The sequence below is a fragment of the Carlito syrichta genome, unplaced genomic scaffold (genome assembly GCF_000164805.1).
Source record: "Carlito syrichta isolate Samal-C Ts95f unplaced genomic scaffold, Tarsius_syrichta-2.0.1 Scaffold123293, whole genome shotgun sequence".
In the NCBI taxonomy this organism is placed as follows: Eukaryota; Metazoa; Chordata; class Mammalia; order Primates; family Tarsiidae; genus Carlito; species Carlito syrichta.
The window spans coordinates 150,384-166,637 of record NW_007067389.1 but is presented as its reverse complement, the minus strand read 5'-3'; the positions used below and the strand labels follow the sequence as shown (position 1 = coordinate 166,637).

The 16,254-nt window shown below is 38.0% G+C and overlaps 1 protein-coding gene across 1 annotated transcript in view; it reads left to right on the top strand.

Moving 5' to 3' along the window:
* The window catches only part of MSH3 (mutS homolog 3), a 166,991-nt gene that overhangs the window by 11,531 nt on the left and 139,206 nt on the right, over positions 1 to 16,254 (top strand). The window contains exons 4-8 of the mRNA XM_008048264.2: positions 922 to 1,134; positions 2,866 to 2,982; positions 3,386 to 3,503; positions 5,003 to 5,148; positions 8,587 to 8,753. Of these exons, the coding sequence (XP_008046455.1) occupies positions 922 to 1,134; positions 2,866 to 2,982; positions 3,386 to 3,503; positions 5,003 to 5,148; positions 8,587 to 8,753 (761 nt within the window). The remainder of the gene's footprint in view (positions 1 to 921; positions 1,135 to 2,865; positions 2,983 to 3,385; positions 3,504 to 5,002; positions 5,149 to 8,586; positions 8,754 to 16,254) is intronic.

The window sequence follows — 16,254 nt, the reverse complement described above, 5'->3', positions numbered from 1 at the left end:
AAGTTAATGTTTTTACCTCGTGTCCCAGGCAACTGAATTATGTAAACATTTGGCAACTGCAAAGTACATGTTTCTGGGTTTTCTTTTGGACTGGACTCCCCTTCCTGGGCCATTTCTCTTATCTCTTTCTATTAGTCTATAGTCTTTTAGGCTATATTTTTTATTCTAGGGGTAGCTTGGAAATTTTTTAGATGTTGACAGTGATGGAGTGACAATTAATTAGGAGCTTGATTTATCCTATAAATTTATCTTATTTTACATTTTTCTAAATTGTGTCTAGTAAGCAAGGAATTTGCTCTAAGCTGTGAATTGGCATAAATGATGATTCTCGTCACAGGAAGGTAGGGATAGTAGGAATACTAAGACTGAAAATATAGCCTGTGCTCTGTGTTTTCTGAGAGCTCTTTCTCATATTTCTTTACCAAAAGTCGTGATTCTTTCTTGGAATAAAGATTTATAGAACATATTGTCTTTTAGGGTGTCCTTAGAAATAGGACAATTTAGCTGTTGGCGTGTTTACCCAAAGTGGTTTTGCCCTACTCCTGAGAGAGCCAGATTTGTGCTTCTGGTCCTTTGTGCATTATGAACCTGAGAATAAGTAACAAAAAGAATAGTAATCTTAACAATAATTTATTTAATTAAATCAAATTTTAAAAAAGTATATAAAACATTAAGATGTTAAGACTTTCAAAATTTGTGTAGTTATTTGATAGTGTCATTTATTCTTAAATTTTTTAACCTTTTACTTTGAAAAAGTTTTGAATTCTCCGATTACTTGCCTGAGTACTACAATATGCTTCTATAAACTCTTTATCTAGATTGACCAAGTGTTAGCTTTTTGCCAAATTTGCATTTTCTCTCTCTGGAAACTTATTATTATGGTTAATACTTTTAAAATTATATAAATCTTTTGGTTGGCAGGGCAAGATGCTTTGTGATCTCAGTCAGTTTGGATCATCACATAGTCAAGACAATTTACAGAAAACTTCTGATTCTAAACCATCTAATAAACGATCCAAAAGCATCTATACACCGTTAGAGTTACAATACATAGAGATGAAGCAGCAGCACAAAGATGCAGTGTTGTGTGTGGAATGTGGATATAAGTATCGATTCTTTGGGGAAGATGCAGAGGTAAGTCATTTTTCAAATACAATTTCATGTTTTCGTGTCCAGCCTTAGATATTTTTTAGTATTTTTGTTTCATTTTCTGATCTTATGTAAAAGCTATTTTAATCAGTTACCTTTTAAAAATGCTGTCATTTAAAGTATTATACATTTAAAGTATTATAAAAACCTAAAATAGACACAAGAAACTTCATGGAAGTCAGACTTGTAGGGGAGAGGTGAGGGTCCCTACTGGAATGTTAGTGCTTTTTCACCTTGGTGCTGGGACAGTACTTTTTAATCCATCAGAAGTTTATTGAATGGATCAATTAGTGTTGAACCATAATCATGTGAATATGTTTTCTAATGAAGATTCAAGCAAGAAAAAGATTTTGAGATGTGGAAGTTCTTCTATTTACTCTTGATTTATGAATTTTCATAGCCAGGAACAAAGTTAAGTCTCAGTAGAAGAACATATTAACTCTGCCAGCTACCAAGAAGAAGTGTTTGAAGTGCTACATGATTTTTTTTTTCTTTTAATTTTTTCATTTTAAAGATGTGGGATACAATTCAGGGTTAAGTATACAAATGTTCATTATGCAGGTACCCTTGGTACTACAGAATTATATTTGATTTTTAAGTTTAACTTTTCAGGATTGCATTTAATGCTCAAGTTAACATTTAACCTTCTTCACTGGGGCCTACATTAAATATCTTGAGCGTTCAGTGGTCAAGCTTAGGGAAAGTACTGCTGATGACACCTTTGTTAGAAGTTGTGAATGATTTGGATGATTGCACAGTTTTAGGCATGGTTGGATGATCCAGCGCCAGAGGATCGTGCAGTAGCATGTCTGCTGCCTCATGAATAGGAAATGAACATTTGGCTAACTTTTTTCCTTAAAGTTTCTTAAGACCTCTGTAGCAGGAAGAATATGTTCTTTTAAGTTTGTTGCATTGTGCTGAAATTAAACTCTGATGTAGTGTCAGCATGTTTTCTGAGGACAGGAACAAATACATAGTTGACGTTCTGTACGTGGGTGAAGGGGAGAAAGAAACTGTCTAGGTTAAATGGTAAATTCAGGTATGACCACAGTAAAGGCTGATGTTTTCCTACCCTTCTGTTAGGGATGAAAATAGTTCAGAGATAGGGTAGGGTTGATGAGTGAGAGTGTTGGAAGGAGAGTTCCCATGGCTTTAGTGTGCAAAATTCAGCCATGGTACAGGTAGTGCTGCTTGATTCTATATTTCTCTCAGTTATGCATCATTAATTAGCCAACTGGACCAGGGTTTTTTTTTCCTCACTTCTTCAAAGTTTCCTCTGTCCAAGTGGGTTTATCACTTATATATTTGCTGTGGTATCTTCTAATTGTTAGTTATTTGCACATGCCGTGTGGCAGATTCCTGTTTCATTACAGCCTCCTGCTGTCTGTGTTAAATAGTTTTTGTGTAGTGAAAGCTCAGCATCTTAAGGTTTTGATAGATCCAAGGACATAGGGGAAGACTTGTCATGTTTTTCTGCGTCATTTGTAGATACAGATGGTGGCTGTAAAGTTAGGCCTTTGGAACTGCCAAAGATAGACTAAACCTTAGACTTCTATACAAACATGTCTTTAAAACTTCTCATTGATGTATCGTACATTTAGTTAAGTATACATACAAATCCTAAGTGTATACTTGATAAATTTTTAACAAAGCGAGCAAAACACACTTAGGAAATCTTAAGATAGAAATTTATTAATATTCTTTTTTAATTTTTAGATTGCAGCCCGGGAGCTCAATATTTATTGCCATTTAGATCACAACTTTATGACAGCAAGTATCCCTACTCATAGGCTGTTTGTTCATGTTCGTCGCTTGGTGGCAAAAGGATATAAGGTCAGCTTTGCCTTTAATTTGCAGGAAAAGGTGATTGGGTTCTCTTCCAGAGAGTGGAAACATGTTTTGTAAGGTGGCAAGTGGGCATTAATTGGTTTTAGAATTTGACATTTTGGAGAAATGAAAGTGTTTCATAATTATTAGCATTATATCTTCAAGAGTTTTTAGTGTATTATTAGACATTTAGGGTATAATGTTTAACTCTCTGATAGAATGTTTCTAAGTAACCTGTCCACACTTGTCAGCTGCTTGTGGTGCTTATTACTTAGAGCCTGCATCTAGACATCGTGGATTAGTTTATTTATTTTAAGTGTTTCAGAATTACCCTTTAAACGTTTTGAAATTAGTTCTTAACAATATTTTTTTATTATTTAATAGTCAGTATTTCTTATTTTTCTTGAAGGTGGGAGTTGTGAAACAAACTGAAACGGCAGCATTAAAGGCCATTGGAGACAACAAAAGTTCACTCTTTTCCCGCAAATTGACTGCTCTTTATACGAAGTCTACACTCATTGGCGAAGATATCCTTTTTTTAATAGAATTTTTCTCTTAATGGTGTAAGGACTTTGTCTTAAGGTGCTAGGGCTTTTTAAAATTGTCCTGGCTGGGCATGATTGCTCAAGCCTGTAATCTGAGCACTTTGGGAGGCTGAGATGAGAGAATTGCCTGAACCCATGGGTTCGAGACCAACCTGGGCAACTTGGTGAGACCTCATCTCTACAATATATCAAAAAATTAGCTGGGCATGGTAGTGCATGCCTGTAGTTCTGGCTACTTGGAAGGCTGAGGCAGAAGAATCGTCTGAGCCCAGTAGGTTGACGCTGGGGTGGCCATGAGCGTGCCACTGCACTCCAGCCTGGGCAACAGAGTGAGATTCTGACTCAAATAATAATAATAAAAATAAATAAATAAATAAATAAATAAATAAAATTGTCCTTTGGGCACCTTTTTGATGAGATGAGGTGGTGAGGTTGCTTGAACCCTTGGCTAGGTGCATCTCTGAAGAGGAGAGATTGGCAGGGCTTGAAACAGTGCTTTTCGAATGTCACGTAAAAGGAGAACTCATCACACTTTACGAGCAGGAAAAAAGCGATCCCTGTAGAAGATGATGTCAAGTTGGCAGTGATTTGAACTCACATCTTTTCTCTTATGTTTATGGGCCGTGGTGAGGTGTGTAGGGACTGCAAATTCCTTAGCATCATCTTAAAATAAGACCCCTAAATAACTTAACTTCAACATGTGAAAAGAAAACTTCCAAAGTCAAAATTAAGACAGTTAAATGCTTATAAAATGTAAATAGTAGGCCATCTACATTAATTGTTAGCTCCATAAAAATTTTATTACTTTTGGAAATAGATTGTAGGTGAAGCCTTCTCACTTCACAAGACTCATTTCATTCATAAATTCAATTTTACTTGAAGCAAAATAATTTCAAAAGCAAGGTCATAAAAATCTGTCATTTTAAAAGCCAAATAATTATATACAAAATGAGATAAGGCTGCATTTAAAAATGTTTACTAGGGGTGGGGTCAGGTCTTTTAGAAGAAAAGAATATAGACATAAGAAGGTCTTAAATGATACTGTGTGACAATATAATTTCTGTTAGGGTTTATTACAAATCTACTGATTTATAGTTAGCTTCTACCCACATTCTAAGAACTGTTTTGTTTCATTAATACCATAGATAGGGAATGGCTGTCACTTAGAATGAACTCCAAACCTTGAACTGCATTGTGTTATTCAAAGCTGATCTGACTGTAGAAGCCTGGTAATTTTATTTTTTCTTTTGACTGAGCTTGAGGTTCTTATTTGAAGCCCATCCCTAGAACATCACCCCTTCTTGCTGCTGTTGTAGCTCTTATCTCCTAATTCCTAAATTGGATGTGCCCAGACTGACCTTGTCCAAAATCAGCTTTCATCCCTGAGAATTTCATTAATAGAAACATTTTATACAGACACACAAGAGAAAATAGTTAATATTAATGAAATTTAGCATATATTTTTCTTTAATGATCATTACATGTGAATCCCCTAATCAAGCTGGATGATGCTATAAATGTTGATGAGATAATGACTGATACTTCTACGAACTACCTTCTGTGTGTCTGTGAAAATAAGGAAAACATTAAGGACAAAAAAAAGGGGAACATTGTTATTGGCATTGTGGTAAGTACTTTATAAGTGAAGAATAAGTGATAGATGTTCATGATATATCTAAATATGAGTAGTCATGTATGGTCTGTAATGAAGATATCTGTGCCTTCAGGTAATTGTGCTAGAGAAATGTTGTGGCCAGTCTTGTTGGCTTATGCCTGTAATCCAAGTACTTTTGGAGGCTGTGGTAGGGGCATCTCTTGAGCCCAGGAGTTCAAGACGAACTTGGGCAACATAGCAAGACCTTGTCTCTACAAAAAATAAAAAAATTAGCCAGATGTGGCATGCACCTGTAATCCCAGCTCGGGAGACTGAGGCAGAAGGATTGCCTGAGCCCAGGAGGTTGAGTCTGTGGTGAGCCATAATCATGCTACTGTACTCGAGCTTGGGTGACAGAGTGAGACTCTGACTAAAAACAAAACAAAAAGCCCCAAGAAAACATTTTTCTCATAATATTATTTGTTAAACTTGAAACTCTGTGCTGTGGAGAAATCCAGATGGTTTGGGCCCTTGTGCTATAGGACTTCAGTGAAGGCATGCATGGACAGTGTGCAGATAGCACCATAAAATACCATACCAGCAAGTGCAGGTGGCATAGTGTTTTACAGATTTTCTCTGGGGGTTTGAAGTTAAACATGAACTGTCATGGGATTATCACATCTAGATTCGAAGGAAGGGGTGGTTATGGGGAAATGACAATTGGCCAGTACAAAACACTATATAAATTAATGTTAGGATTATTTACAGTCAGTCAGTCTTCCAGGTAAATATGATTTGTGAATCAGCTTTATTGAGCTTGCCTTCTGGCAGTTTACAAATAAATTTGCCTATTTACAGACTTGCCTGGATTCTGCTCAAAATCTTGGTTTTTTTTAGGGTCCTGCAGAACTCTTAGACTCCCTTGTTGTAAGTTAAGCAGCACTAGAACTCTGTTCAAGGAATAACTAATTTTTTTTGCTTTTTCTAATTTCTGCAGCCAGTGACAGTATTAGCAAAAATTGTCACAACCAGAATGTCTCCAGTGTGCTTTTTAGTATCTTACCTGGCTGCATGACTGCTGACTTGACATTGCTTAACCAGTGATCCCTTCTCAGGGAGTTGCATTACTATTGGTGCTGGGTGCTCTCAGTGATTTTCTTATCCTTGAGAAGCACTTTTTATCTAGCCACAGGTAGCTGGGCCTGTCTACAAACAGGAGGGTTTGCTTTTAGGCTTTCACACATGTGATGTACTACTTTGTGTTTACCTGAAACTCAGTCCAAAGAAGAGAGTTGGTAGTGTATAATTCCTAGTTAGTGTGTTTAGAAATACCTCTGACCCACTGCCAAAATTGATCATGTGTGTGAACTGGAACTTGGAAAAATGAAAAATCATTGCCCTTCAAGCAGTGCCTGGGGGCTTGTCCTTGACCTCAGCAACCACTGGGCTGTTGATGTACTGAGTTCTGGGTCTAGGCCACACCTCCCCGGAGCTCCAGGTTCCAGCATCCAAGTCTTTTGAACATTGAGAATTTGCTATGCCTCTGCAAACTCTGGGTGACTGAGATGAGATCTTATCGTCCTTTACTCTCCACACTGTCCTCCCTGGATTTTTCCCTGTCATAATGAATGTTATACACTCTCTGGTTACTACCTGGGAGTCATCTTTTGGGTACTGGAACTTAGTCCAAAACCTAGGGCTTTGCTGTTGTACCGCTGTGACTGGGCCCTGAGCCTTCAGCCTGGGAAGTGCAGCTCTACACAGACTGACTGTTGGCTTCTCGATGTCACATATCACAGTGATAGATATTGCAGGTCTTAGGGTACAGGTCATTTTTCTGATTAAGTAGAGCAAAAGGGAATTAGGCTGAAAATTTGTTATTTGAACACCTATATACCCTTTTTAAATGTTTGGTTTGTAGATTGGTATATAAATTTATATAAGGGGCTGGGTGCAGTGGCTCACAACTATAATCCCAGTGCTTTGGGAGGCTGAGATGGGAAGATCACTTAATAACCAGAAGTTCAAGACCAGCCTAGGAAACATAGTGAGATCCCATATCTACTGAAAAAGAAAGAATATATATATCCTAGTATACTGATAGTCCAGCTGTGTGGACACCAGAGAAAGCTTCTGGGGTAAAATTAAGTAAGCTCCTTGAGATACAAATGAGAGAGATTTTGAAAAATTATAAAATATTCAAATGGAAAAATTAATAAAACAGAAATTTGCAGGGTGCCATGAGCCACTTACCAGGTCAGGAACTGTAACACCACCTGAAACTCATAAGGTCCCTGTGTGTCCTTCCTCTAGAGGTGGCTGACATTGACTCTTAACATGATCATTTCCTGCTTTAGTTCCAGCTGTACTATCTTAGAGTTTATATACAAATGTGAACACATTGTGTGTTCCTTTGGGCCGACTCCTTTTGTTGACTGTTTTGTACAGGAGGCTCATTTACATGTGCTGCTGTGGGTGTTGTTGCTGTATCCTGTTTCATTCTGTGATCCACAGTTTGTTCACTCTGCTATGGATAGACACGTGGGTTCTTTCTGGTTTTGGTTGTGCATAGAATGCAGCTCTACACACACTTGTTTGTGTCTGCTGTCATGCACATGCCTGAGTTTCTCAGAAGGGTGTGGACGTCTCATCTCTCCCAGATAATGGTGGCTGTCTGTTGGTTTTCCATCAAGTGTGTGTATGCCGGGATTTGTAGTTTTCTCCTCTAGCTTAGCATTCTGTAACTAGTTTCTGCACATCACAGCTTCAGTGGGGGATGAGGGTGTGTCCTGGCAAGCCAGGCCACCTGGGGTTGCATCTTGGCTCTCCATGTAGTCACTCGGGACCTTGGCCGAAGAGCCCTATGCAACATCTTCACAGTCGCGATCTTTCCAGCTTATCTTTGTTGTTACTGGCCAGGGTTTCAGGGATGGCTTTAAACTGGTGTGGTAACTCATTGGATGAACTGTCTGCTTGGAGTTCATTCACGGTTTGCTGTATTTAATCTTTTTTGTGAAAATTATTTTTTTTGTTGTTTTGATTGGTTTCATATATGAAGCAATAATTTGCCTCTGTTCTTGTGGTGGTCCAGGTTACTAGGACTATATCCTGGGTCCTAGTAATTTTTAGTGATAACTGCAGTTTGTACAGTGCTTTATAATTCACAAAGAATTCACATGTTTATCATTTGATCTTTACGGTAAGCCTGTGAGAGAAGTAGACTGGTTTATTCCCATTTACAGAGGAAAAAACTGAGTCCCAGTGAGGTTTGGTGATTTGCCATGATCACTCTCAAAAGTCCCATTTAGTATAGTTTCACATCTACGAATCTTGAGTCTTCAGGTTAGAATCTTGAGAAGCAGACTGGTTTCTAAATGCTTTAAGTAATAGAGAGTGTGTCATCTTTACTGTTTCCATGTTTATAGCTGGAAGAGTAGATGTTTCTCTGACATTGTATTTGTTTGTTTCTAGGGAGTACAGCCCACCACAGGTGAGGTTGTGTTTGATAATTTCCAGGACTCAGCCTCCCGCTCAGAGCTGGAAACGCGGATGTCTAGCTTGCAGCCGGCTGAACTACTGCTTCCATCAGCCTTGTCAGAGCCCACAGAGGCGCTCGTCCGCAGAGCCACTGCTGTCAGGTGAGCCGGCACCCTGCTGGAAACTTAGGTTCAGTTCTAAAACTGATACTTATTAAAGTTGTTAGAAATAGCTTTTACTTTAAAAAATCATATTTCCTTTGTAGTAGTGGAAATGAAAAAGAAAATAAAACAAAAAACAAAACAAGGCACAGTGGCCTCACGCTTGCAATCCCAGTGCTTTGGGAGGACGAGGTGGGAGGATTGCTTGAGGCCAGAAGTTCAAGACCAGCCTGGGCAACTGAAGTGAGACCTCTCCCTCATCTATAACAAACAAAAAACCTTGAATTGCCCATACTGTCTCCTTAATGTTGGACTTTTAGAAGTTGGTCTTTTTAAAAGGGTTTCTGGGCATAGTGGCTTATGCCTGTAATCCCAGCACTTTGGAAGGCTGAGGTGGGAGGATTGCTGGAGCAAAGAAGTTCGAGATCAGCCTAGGCAGCATAGCAAGACTTTGTCTCTATTAAAAAGTAGTAATAATAACAAAGGGGTTTCTGATATTATTTAATGATATTATTTTGTAATTAAGGTGCTTTAGTATTGGTAACTAATCTTCAGTTTCTGGAGAAAATTTAGAGTTCATTTCTTACAAAGTTAATGTAATTTTTGAAATTGCTTAATCTGAGCTGCAAGTTCAATTCATGGCTGTGTCCACTGGTTTTATTTGCTAGATTACAGTCACAACTCTTATTTATGAAGCAGTGTGCATGCAGAGGAAGGAAATGTGGTTGTGATGTGTGTCTGATGGGGTTTATAGCCCGACAGGAGCACAGGTGTGCGCACACCTCCCTGGACTTGTTGCATTGGTACTAAGCGCCAAGGGTGAGGGTGCTCCCTCGGCAAGACTCTGTACTGCCCCTGAGAGGAGCCTTGTGGGAGACATCAGAAAGGGTGCTGGATCTCAGTGAAGGAATGGTGTTCATGAGGAACTTGGACTTCAGACTTGGCAGGGAGCCCCTGAGATTTTCATTTAGGAGGTTGGCGAATCAGAAAAAGAAACTGGTTTATTAAGTGAAATTCCATATGTTTCTTTGTTGTTGGTGTTGAGTGTTCTTTTTCATTTGAATTTGATTTCTTGTAAAGTAGCTCTCATAATTTGTTTTTCTGATTATAAAATTATTATGTTCATTTAGAAGAAATTGGGAGTTACAATAAGAAGGGAAAAATAATAAGTCAAGTCCAAAGATGACTGTTAAAACATTTTGATGTATTATTTCCATGTATGTATATCACTTTTTTCACTTATGAACTTGAATTCATGTTGAAAAATCACTTTTGTAGTCTGTTTTTTTTAACTTAAAATTCCTCTTTTTAAAAACTTTATAATGGAAAATTTCAAACATATACAAAATTATATAGAATAGTATAGTGAAATTCTGTGAACCTATCTACCAACTTCAACATTTCTCAGTACCAGTCTAATTTCTTGATACCCTTCTTCCCACTTTCCCAGATTATTTATTTTGAAGCAGATCCTAGTGAACATCTTTTCATCTGCTAACATTACAGTAGGTACTCTTGAAAACGAAATGTGGAAATCTCTCTCTGTTGCCCAGGTGAGAGTGCCCAGCTACCGCAGCCTTGACCTTCTGGACTTGGGCGGTCCTTCTGCCACAGCCTTCCAAGTAGCTGGGACTACAGGCTTGCCACCATGCCTGGTTAGGTTTTAAAATATATTTATTGTAGAGACGAGGTCTCGCCATATTGCCCAGGCTGGTCTCGAACTCCTGGGTGCAGGCAATCCTCTTGCCTGGGCTTCCCGTCTTGCTGGGATTACAGATGTGAGCTATCGCGCTGGCTGTTGGGGTTTTTTTGGTGTTAGATGTCCTCCTCATTTCCGAGAAGGGGAGTGTCCAGCTAGGTGTAATGGCTCGTGCCTATAATCCCAACATTTTGGGAGGCTGAGGCAAGAGGATTGCCTGAGCCCACAGGTTCGAGACCAGTCTGGGTAACATGGTGAGACCTCATCTTCACAATAAATAAAAAATTAGCTGGGTATGGTGGTGCATGCCTGTGCTTTCAGCTACTTGGAGGACTGAGGCGGAAGGATTGCCTGAGCTCAGCTGGTTGAGGCTGCGGTGGCCATGAGTGTGCCACTGCACTCCAGTCTAGGTGACAGAATGAGACTCTTATTCAAAAAAAAAAGAAAAGAAAACAAAATGCACAACATTCGTCCATGTAGATGGATCATAATTTATCTGTTCTCCTTTTTTATGTTGTATCATTTTTTTCAATATTTTAAATGTTGCTATAAAGACTATCCATACATAGAAATATTTGTGTACATTTCTGATTATTTCCTCAAAATAGATTCCTGAAAGTGAAATTACTGAATCAGAGGGCATAAACATTTATAAAGCTTTGATTGCTTGCTAGAATTGGTAATATTTATACTTCCATCAGTATAGTGTAGCAGGTTTCTTTCAACTCCTGCTCACACTGGGGATGAGCATTTAAATAATCCCTGCTACTTGCAAAGATGACACATTCTGCATCAAGTCCCTTAATTTTTATCTTAATCCTTTTCTGACCACTTGCTCAAACTTGAATAACTTAAAGTCAAATAGTAAAGTTATAAGGGGTGCTGCTCTTAGCTTAAAAAAATTAATAAAATCTCTAAAAAAATTTTAAAGATGGGCGTCTACAGCTGTATTTTCAGTATTTTTTGTCTTTGGTTTTGTTTTTCTTCATAACTGAGTGTGTATTAACTTTGGTTGAGTCTAAAGTTAATTAATTATATAAACATATTCAGTTTTCTGTTTTCCACTTATTTTTTTATAAAACAAAAGCAAAATTTGATAAAATATCAAAACATTCCATGGTGCTGTACATTGCCAAAACTGAACTTCTGTCTGGCAAGAAGCATTTCTTGGTGACATTTCTAAGTGTCTGTTCATTAGACAAGGTTCAAACACCTGAATTTGGCATACTTAAGGTAGCTTGGGTATCACATGTGGGTCTTGTCAAATCTAACGCCTGTTTTTGTCTCTCTCTCTTTTTTTTTTATTTCTCTGGTTGGCATTGTGTGTTGTTTCTCCTTTGTTTATTACCACGTGTGACTTTTCATCTTTTGTAAATTTTCTTTTTGTATCCTTTATTTCTATTTTACTTGCATATTGGACTAAGCAAAGTCATAAGTTAAATCTGCATTTCTTGGAATGTCTACAGCTACTTTATATCTTTGGGGCAGAGTGGAGTAGTAGAGATTCAGAAGTCAGAGGAACAAGCAGTGTGTTAGCTCTTGAGACAGGGTTTTGGAGTGGGACACTGACTCTTCCTCATAGTGATTTCAGGTAAACTCTTCTATTGTGTTGTCCTTCAGTGCCCTTTTCTTTAAGTAGGGGTATTAAGAGTGCTGAGCTCATAAGATTATCATAAGGATTAAGTAAGTTAATATAGGCAGAGTACTTGAAACAATGCCTGGCATGAAAAGCTCTCTCTGAGTGATTCTTTTTCTTATTATTTATGTCAACCCTTGTCTCCTTGAACATTGTCTCTCTTCTGTTCTGGAACTTCTACCAGAAATTTGTGGACCTCCTTATTATGCTGTCTGTACATGGTCCCTTATGGGGGGATTTCCCACCTGCTGTTGTCGGTCTCATTTTTTTTGCCCTTGGGGAGTTTGTCTTTTAAGATTTAAAAATTTTTGATTCTCTTCAATAAATCCTACTTAAAAAAAAAAATATATATATATATATACATATACATATATTTATATATTTTTAAGTAGGATTTATTGAGAAGACAGAAAAGCTCCCACAGTGGGAGGGGACATGAGTGGGTTGCCCAACTGTATTTTAATTCACTATTTCTATATGTTTTTAGTTGACCAGTTCAGTTCACCATACTTCTGGTAGCATTTCATTATTTTTATACTTAAAAATATTTCTCCCCATTTTGAAAGCACGTCATCTATATTTTATTTTAGTCAATACATTTTTCTTGATTTAATTTAATTTTTTTCATTTTGAGTCAAGGACTCACTATGTTGCCTATGCTAGAGTGCAGAGGTAGGATCACAGTTCACTGTGGCCTCAAACTCCTGGGCTCAAGTGGTCCTCAGTCTCCCAAATAGCTGGGACTACAGGTGCATACTGCCATACCTGGCTAATTTTTTAATTTTTAATTTTGTAGAGATGAGGTCTTGCTATGTTGTCCAGGCTGGTATTGAACTCTTGGGCTCAAGCAGTCCTCCCACCTTGGCCTCCCAAAGTGCTGAGATTACAGGCGTGAGCTACCGTGCCCAGCTCAATTTTTAATTCTTTTTTTTGTTTTATATTGCTTTACTTTGTGAGGTGAGGTCGTACCTTTATTTTTTCCCTAAGTGCTAGTGGTTTCATATTAACATCCATAAAGTTAAGCCTTTGTCAGCTGAGATGCAACTTCCAGACATATTTTTTTAAAAAGGAAGAAAAAAACTCAGCAAGGGGCATAAGGAATGTTTTTAATTAGATAAGAGGAAGATAGCTTGCCAGAATTCTGTTCCATATTTACTACCAGTAAACAATGTAGCATTTCATTTCCAAATATAGCATTTGTTTTGTTTTATTTATGCTGGTATCGTCTTGTCTGTTATAAACACGAATAGGTAGTTTTTGTGTCTGAGACTATTTCTTCTGTTGTAAACCCGAAGGTCAAAACAGCAATTTTTGTCTGGTTGATATTAATGACATAATATGTTAAACTTATGTGAGAAAGGGCAAATGAATGCCTTAGAATTTTAGAATATCTATTTGAAAATATTAGGTTTATATTGGTATTCTTAAGTTTAACCACAAGAGGTCTCCAAAGGATTTTATATTCTGTGAATTACAATATAAGAACTACTCAGACCTTCATTTTTTTTTTTTAATATCTCAAGATACGATATATTTACTTTGTATCATGCCGTAATGCAGAACAAATATTAGTCAAAGATGATAGTAATCTAAAATTACTATTTTTTTCTTTTTCTTTTAAAGATGGGCACAATTCAGGGTTAGGTATACAAATGATCGTTGTACTGGTAAAGTTTGGCCCTCCCGTTGGTCCCCACTTCACCTTGTTTGAGACCAGATACCCTTATTGATTAAGTGTGCCCTCCCCCTCCCCTGACAATTTCGCACTACTGCCAATTCCTTTCTTATAGTATTATGATAATTGTTCAGGATCTGCTTATGAGTGAGAACATGTGGTGCTCAGTTCTTTGTTTCTGTGATAGATTACTGAGTATTATAGACTCTAAATCTATCCAAGTTGCTGCGAAGTTCATAACTTTGTCCTTCTTTATGGCTATGTAATATTCCATCATGTATATGTACCACATTTTTCAAAAATTCAGTCTACTTTTGTTGGATAGCATGATTGATTCCATGTCAACATTACTATTTCTAAATAATGGTATACTATGAGATTTTTGTAGGTTATTCATGTAAAATGTGTTTATAACATTTCAGTCTGGATATCAGGGAATCAGTCTTACTAAGTAACTCTTTCATTTGTTATAAGAATGCATAGAGACAACTAGAAAGCAATGTGTTTGAGCACTATATTCAGGGTGGTTAAGATTGCTTTAGCTTAGAGATGGTATTGCTTATAGAGCTGCTTGAGAGGAAAGTTATAGAAAATAGTAAACAAATATTAATATTTACTAGTTCTGAAGAGCTGACTTTTGAGGCAAGCCTGATGACTACCGCAGATGATACTCAATTTTGTGTTCAGAGAAGTGAGTGTCTCCAGGGCTCTGGCATAACCATGAAGGGCTGTGTGGAGGAAGGGGCTCAGATGGGTATCTGCAGGGTAGAAGGATTTGAACTGCAGTGGGAAGAGCATGTTGTGTGTGCGTGGAAATGATGTATGCTCAGAGGCACACAGACTGGAGATGTTAGAGACGTGTGAAGACAGAAGGGAGTCTTTTCTGGTTAGAGGAAGCTTTCAGAATGAGAATTGGGGGGGAAGGGGTTGAGGACCATGAAGTCCAGCAAAGGGTTGTGGACTCCTGTGGAAGGCAGTAAGGTTTCCAGGCACAGGAATAGCATGATGGAAGGGAAGAGGTGAATCTACCACTTCAATGGGACAGTTGAAGTAAAAAACAAAACAAAACAAAACCAATTCCCCTAAGGGGAGAGAATCTGATCAAGGAGTTCAGAGAGTGCCCATAGTTGGGAACAGGAGAAAGAACAGAGGGAAACAGAAAGGGAGGGTTCATGAGCTGAGTGGAAGGCAGGACAGGTGGGGCGTGTGGGTATAGGTTATCTGCTGCACATGGTCAAATCTATGGTATGAGTTTCTTATAGAATTGATTCTTAAAATTATGGGAATTGTATGACATTTGGAAGGATACTTGGTTAAAAGCTAGCCTTAGCTTGTTATATCATTTATAGGAGATCTGTGGATGATGAATGCCCTGCAGTATTGCAGTGGCTTTAGCAATCTGGTCTTTGAAGTAAATGCTTGAACACATCACTGATTATTCAAAGGCAGATACGTAGGCTGCAGATGTAAAGAGATCATCAAAATTCTGATGTTGGGAAATAAGAGTAACCCTTCTCTGTTTGCTGTCAGTGTTAGAAAGAGAAATAATTATTATGTCTTTTTGTCCACAGAAGGTCTTACATCATCTGAGGTTTAACCCAGAACATTTTCTAGCTTGATCATTTATTTATACTGGAGATTTATCCCACCTGAATGTCCTTTATGGTGACAGGTGCTTGAAATGATCATTGTAGCTTTTTAATTTTATGTTTCTCTTTTGTTAAATTAGTTTATGTAGTAAAGATTGATCATCATCTTGTGTTTTTGTACTATGATTTTCAAGTTTTCAATGAAAAATGTTTGGTAGAGTTTTGATGTCAAAATGAAGTTATTACTGTGAGACTATATGTTGTTATCAGAGGAATCATTTAGCAAAACGAGGTATCTGTGTTATGGTTAAAGTCCAGTTTCTTTCTAATGTTATTATTTGAATTTAGCATTAGTTAAAAACTATCAAACAGTTTTGAAAGATAAGACAAAAAATAGGTTTTTACTCCTTAACTTGGTTAAGAAGCAGTGTTTCTTCCACACATCAAGAAACATCGAAGCAAAATATAAGCCCCCTAGTAGTGCCAGCATCCTCCACAAAACAGCTCTTCTTCCTCTCTGACCTTAAAAACAGTCATGCAGCCACATTCACTAAGCAGCCCTTATGTGCAGGGTTCTGTCCCAGGCCACCTGCCCGCACACTCCTCACACTCCAGTCACTGCCAGCCCCAGCAACTCACCCTGTCCTGTGATCACATGTCACTGATGCCTCACTGATGGTCCCACCTGTTATAAGTAGTTGATGGTACCAGCTTAGTGATTGCAGTGCTCCAGTTTGTTCTACCAAAATTCAATAGGCTCAGTTCCATGGACTTCTGTGGCATCGTGTCAGAGTGACTCTTAGGTTGAGAAGCCACATAAATGTGGAGTGCTGGGCCAATGCTGAGAGCATGCAGAGATGAAAAGGAAGCCCCAAATTGGTCAGCAGGTGGGCCGGTTGAAG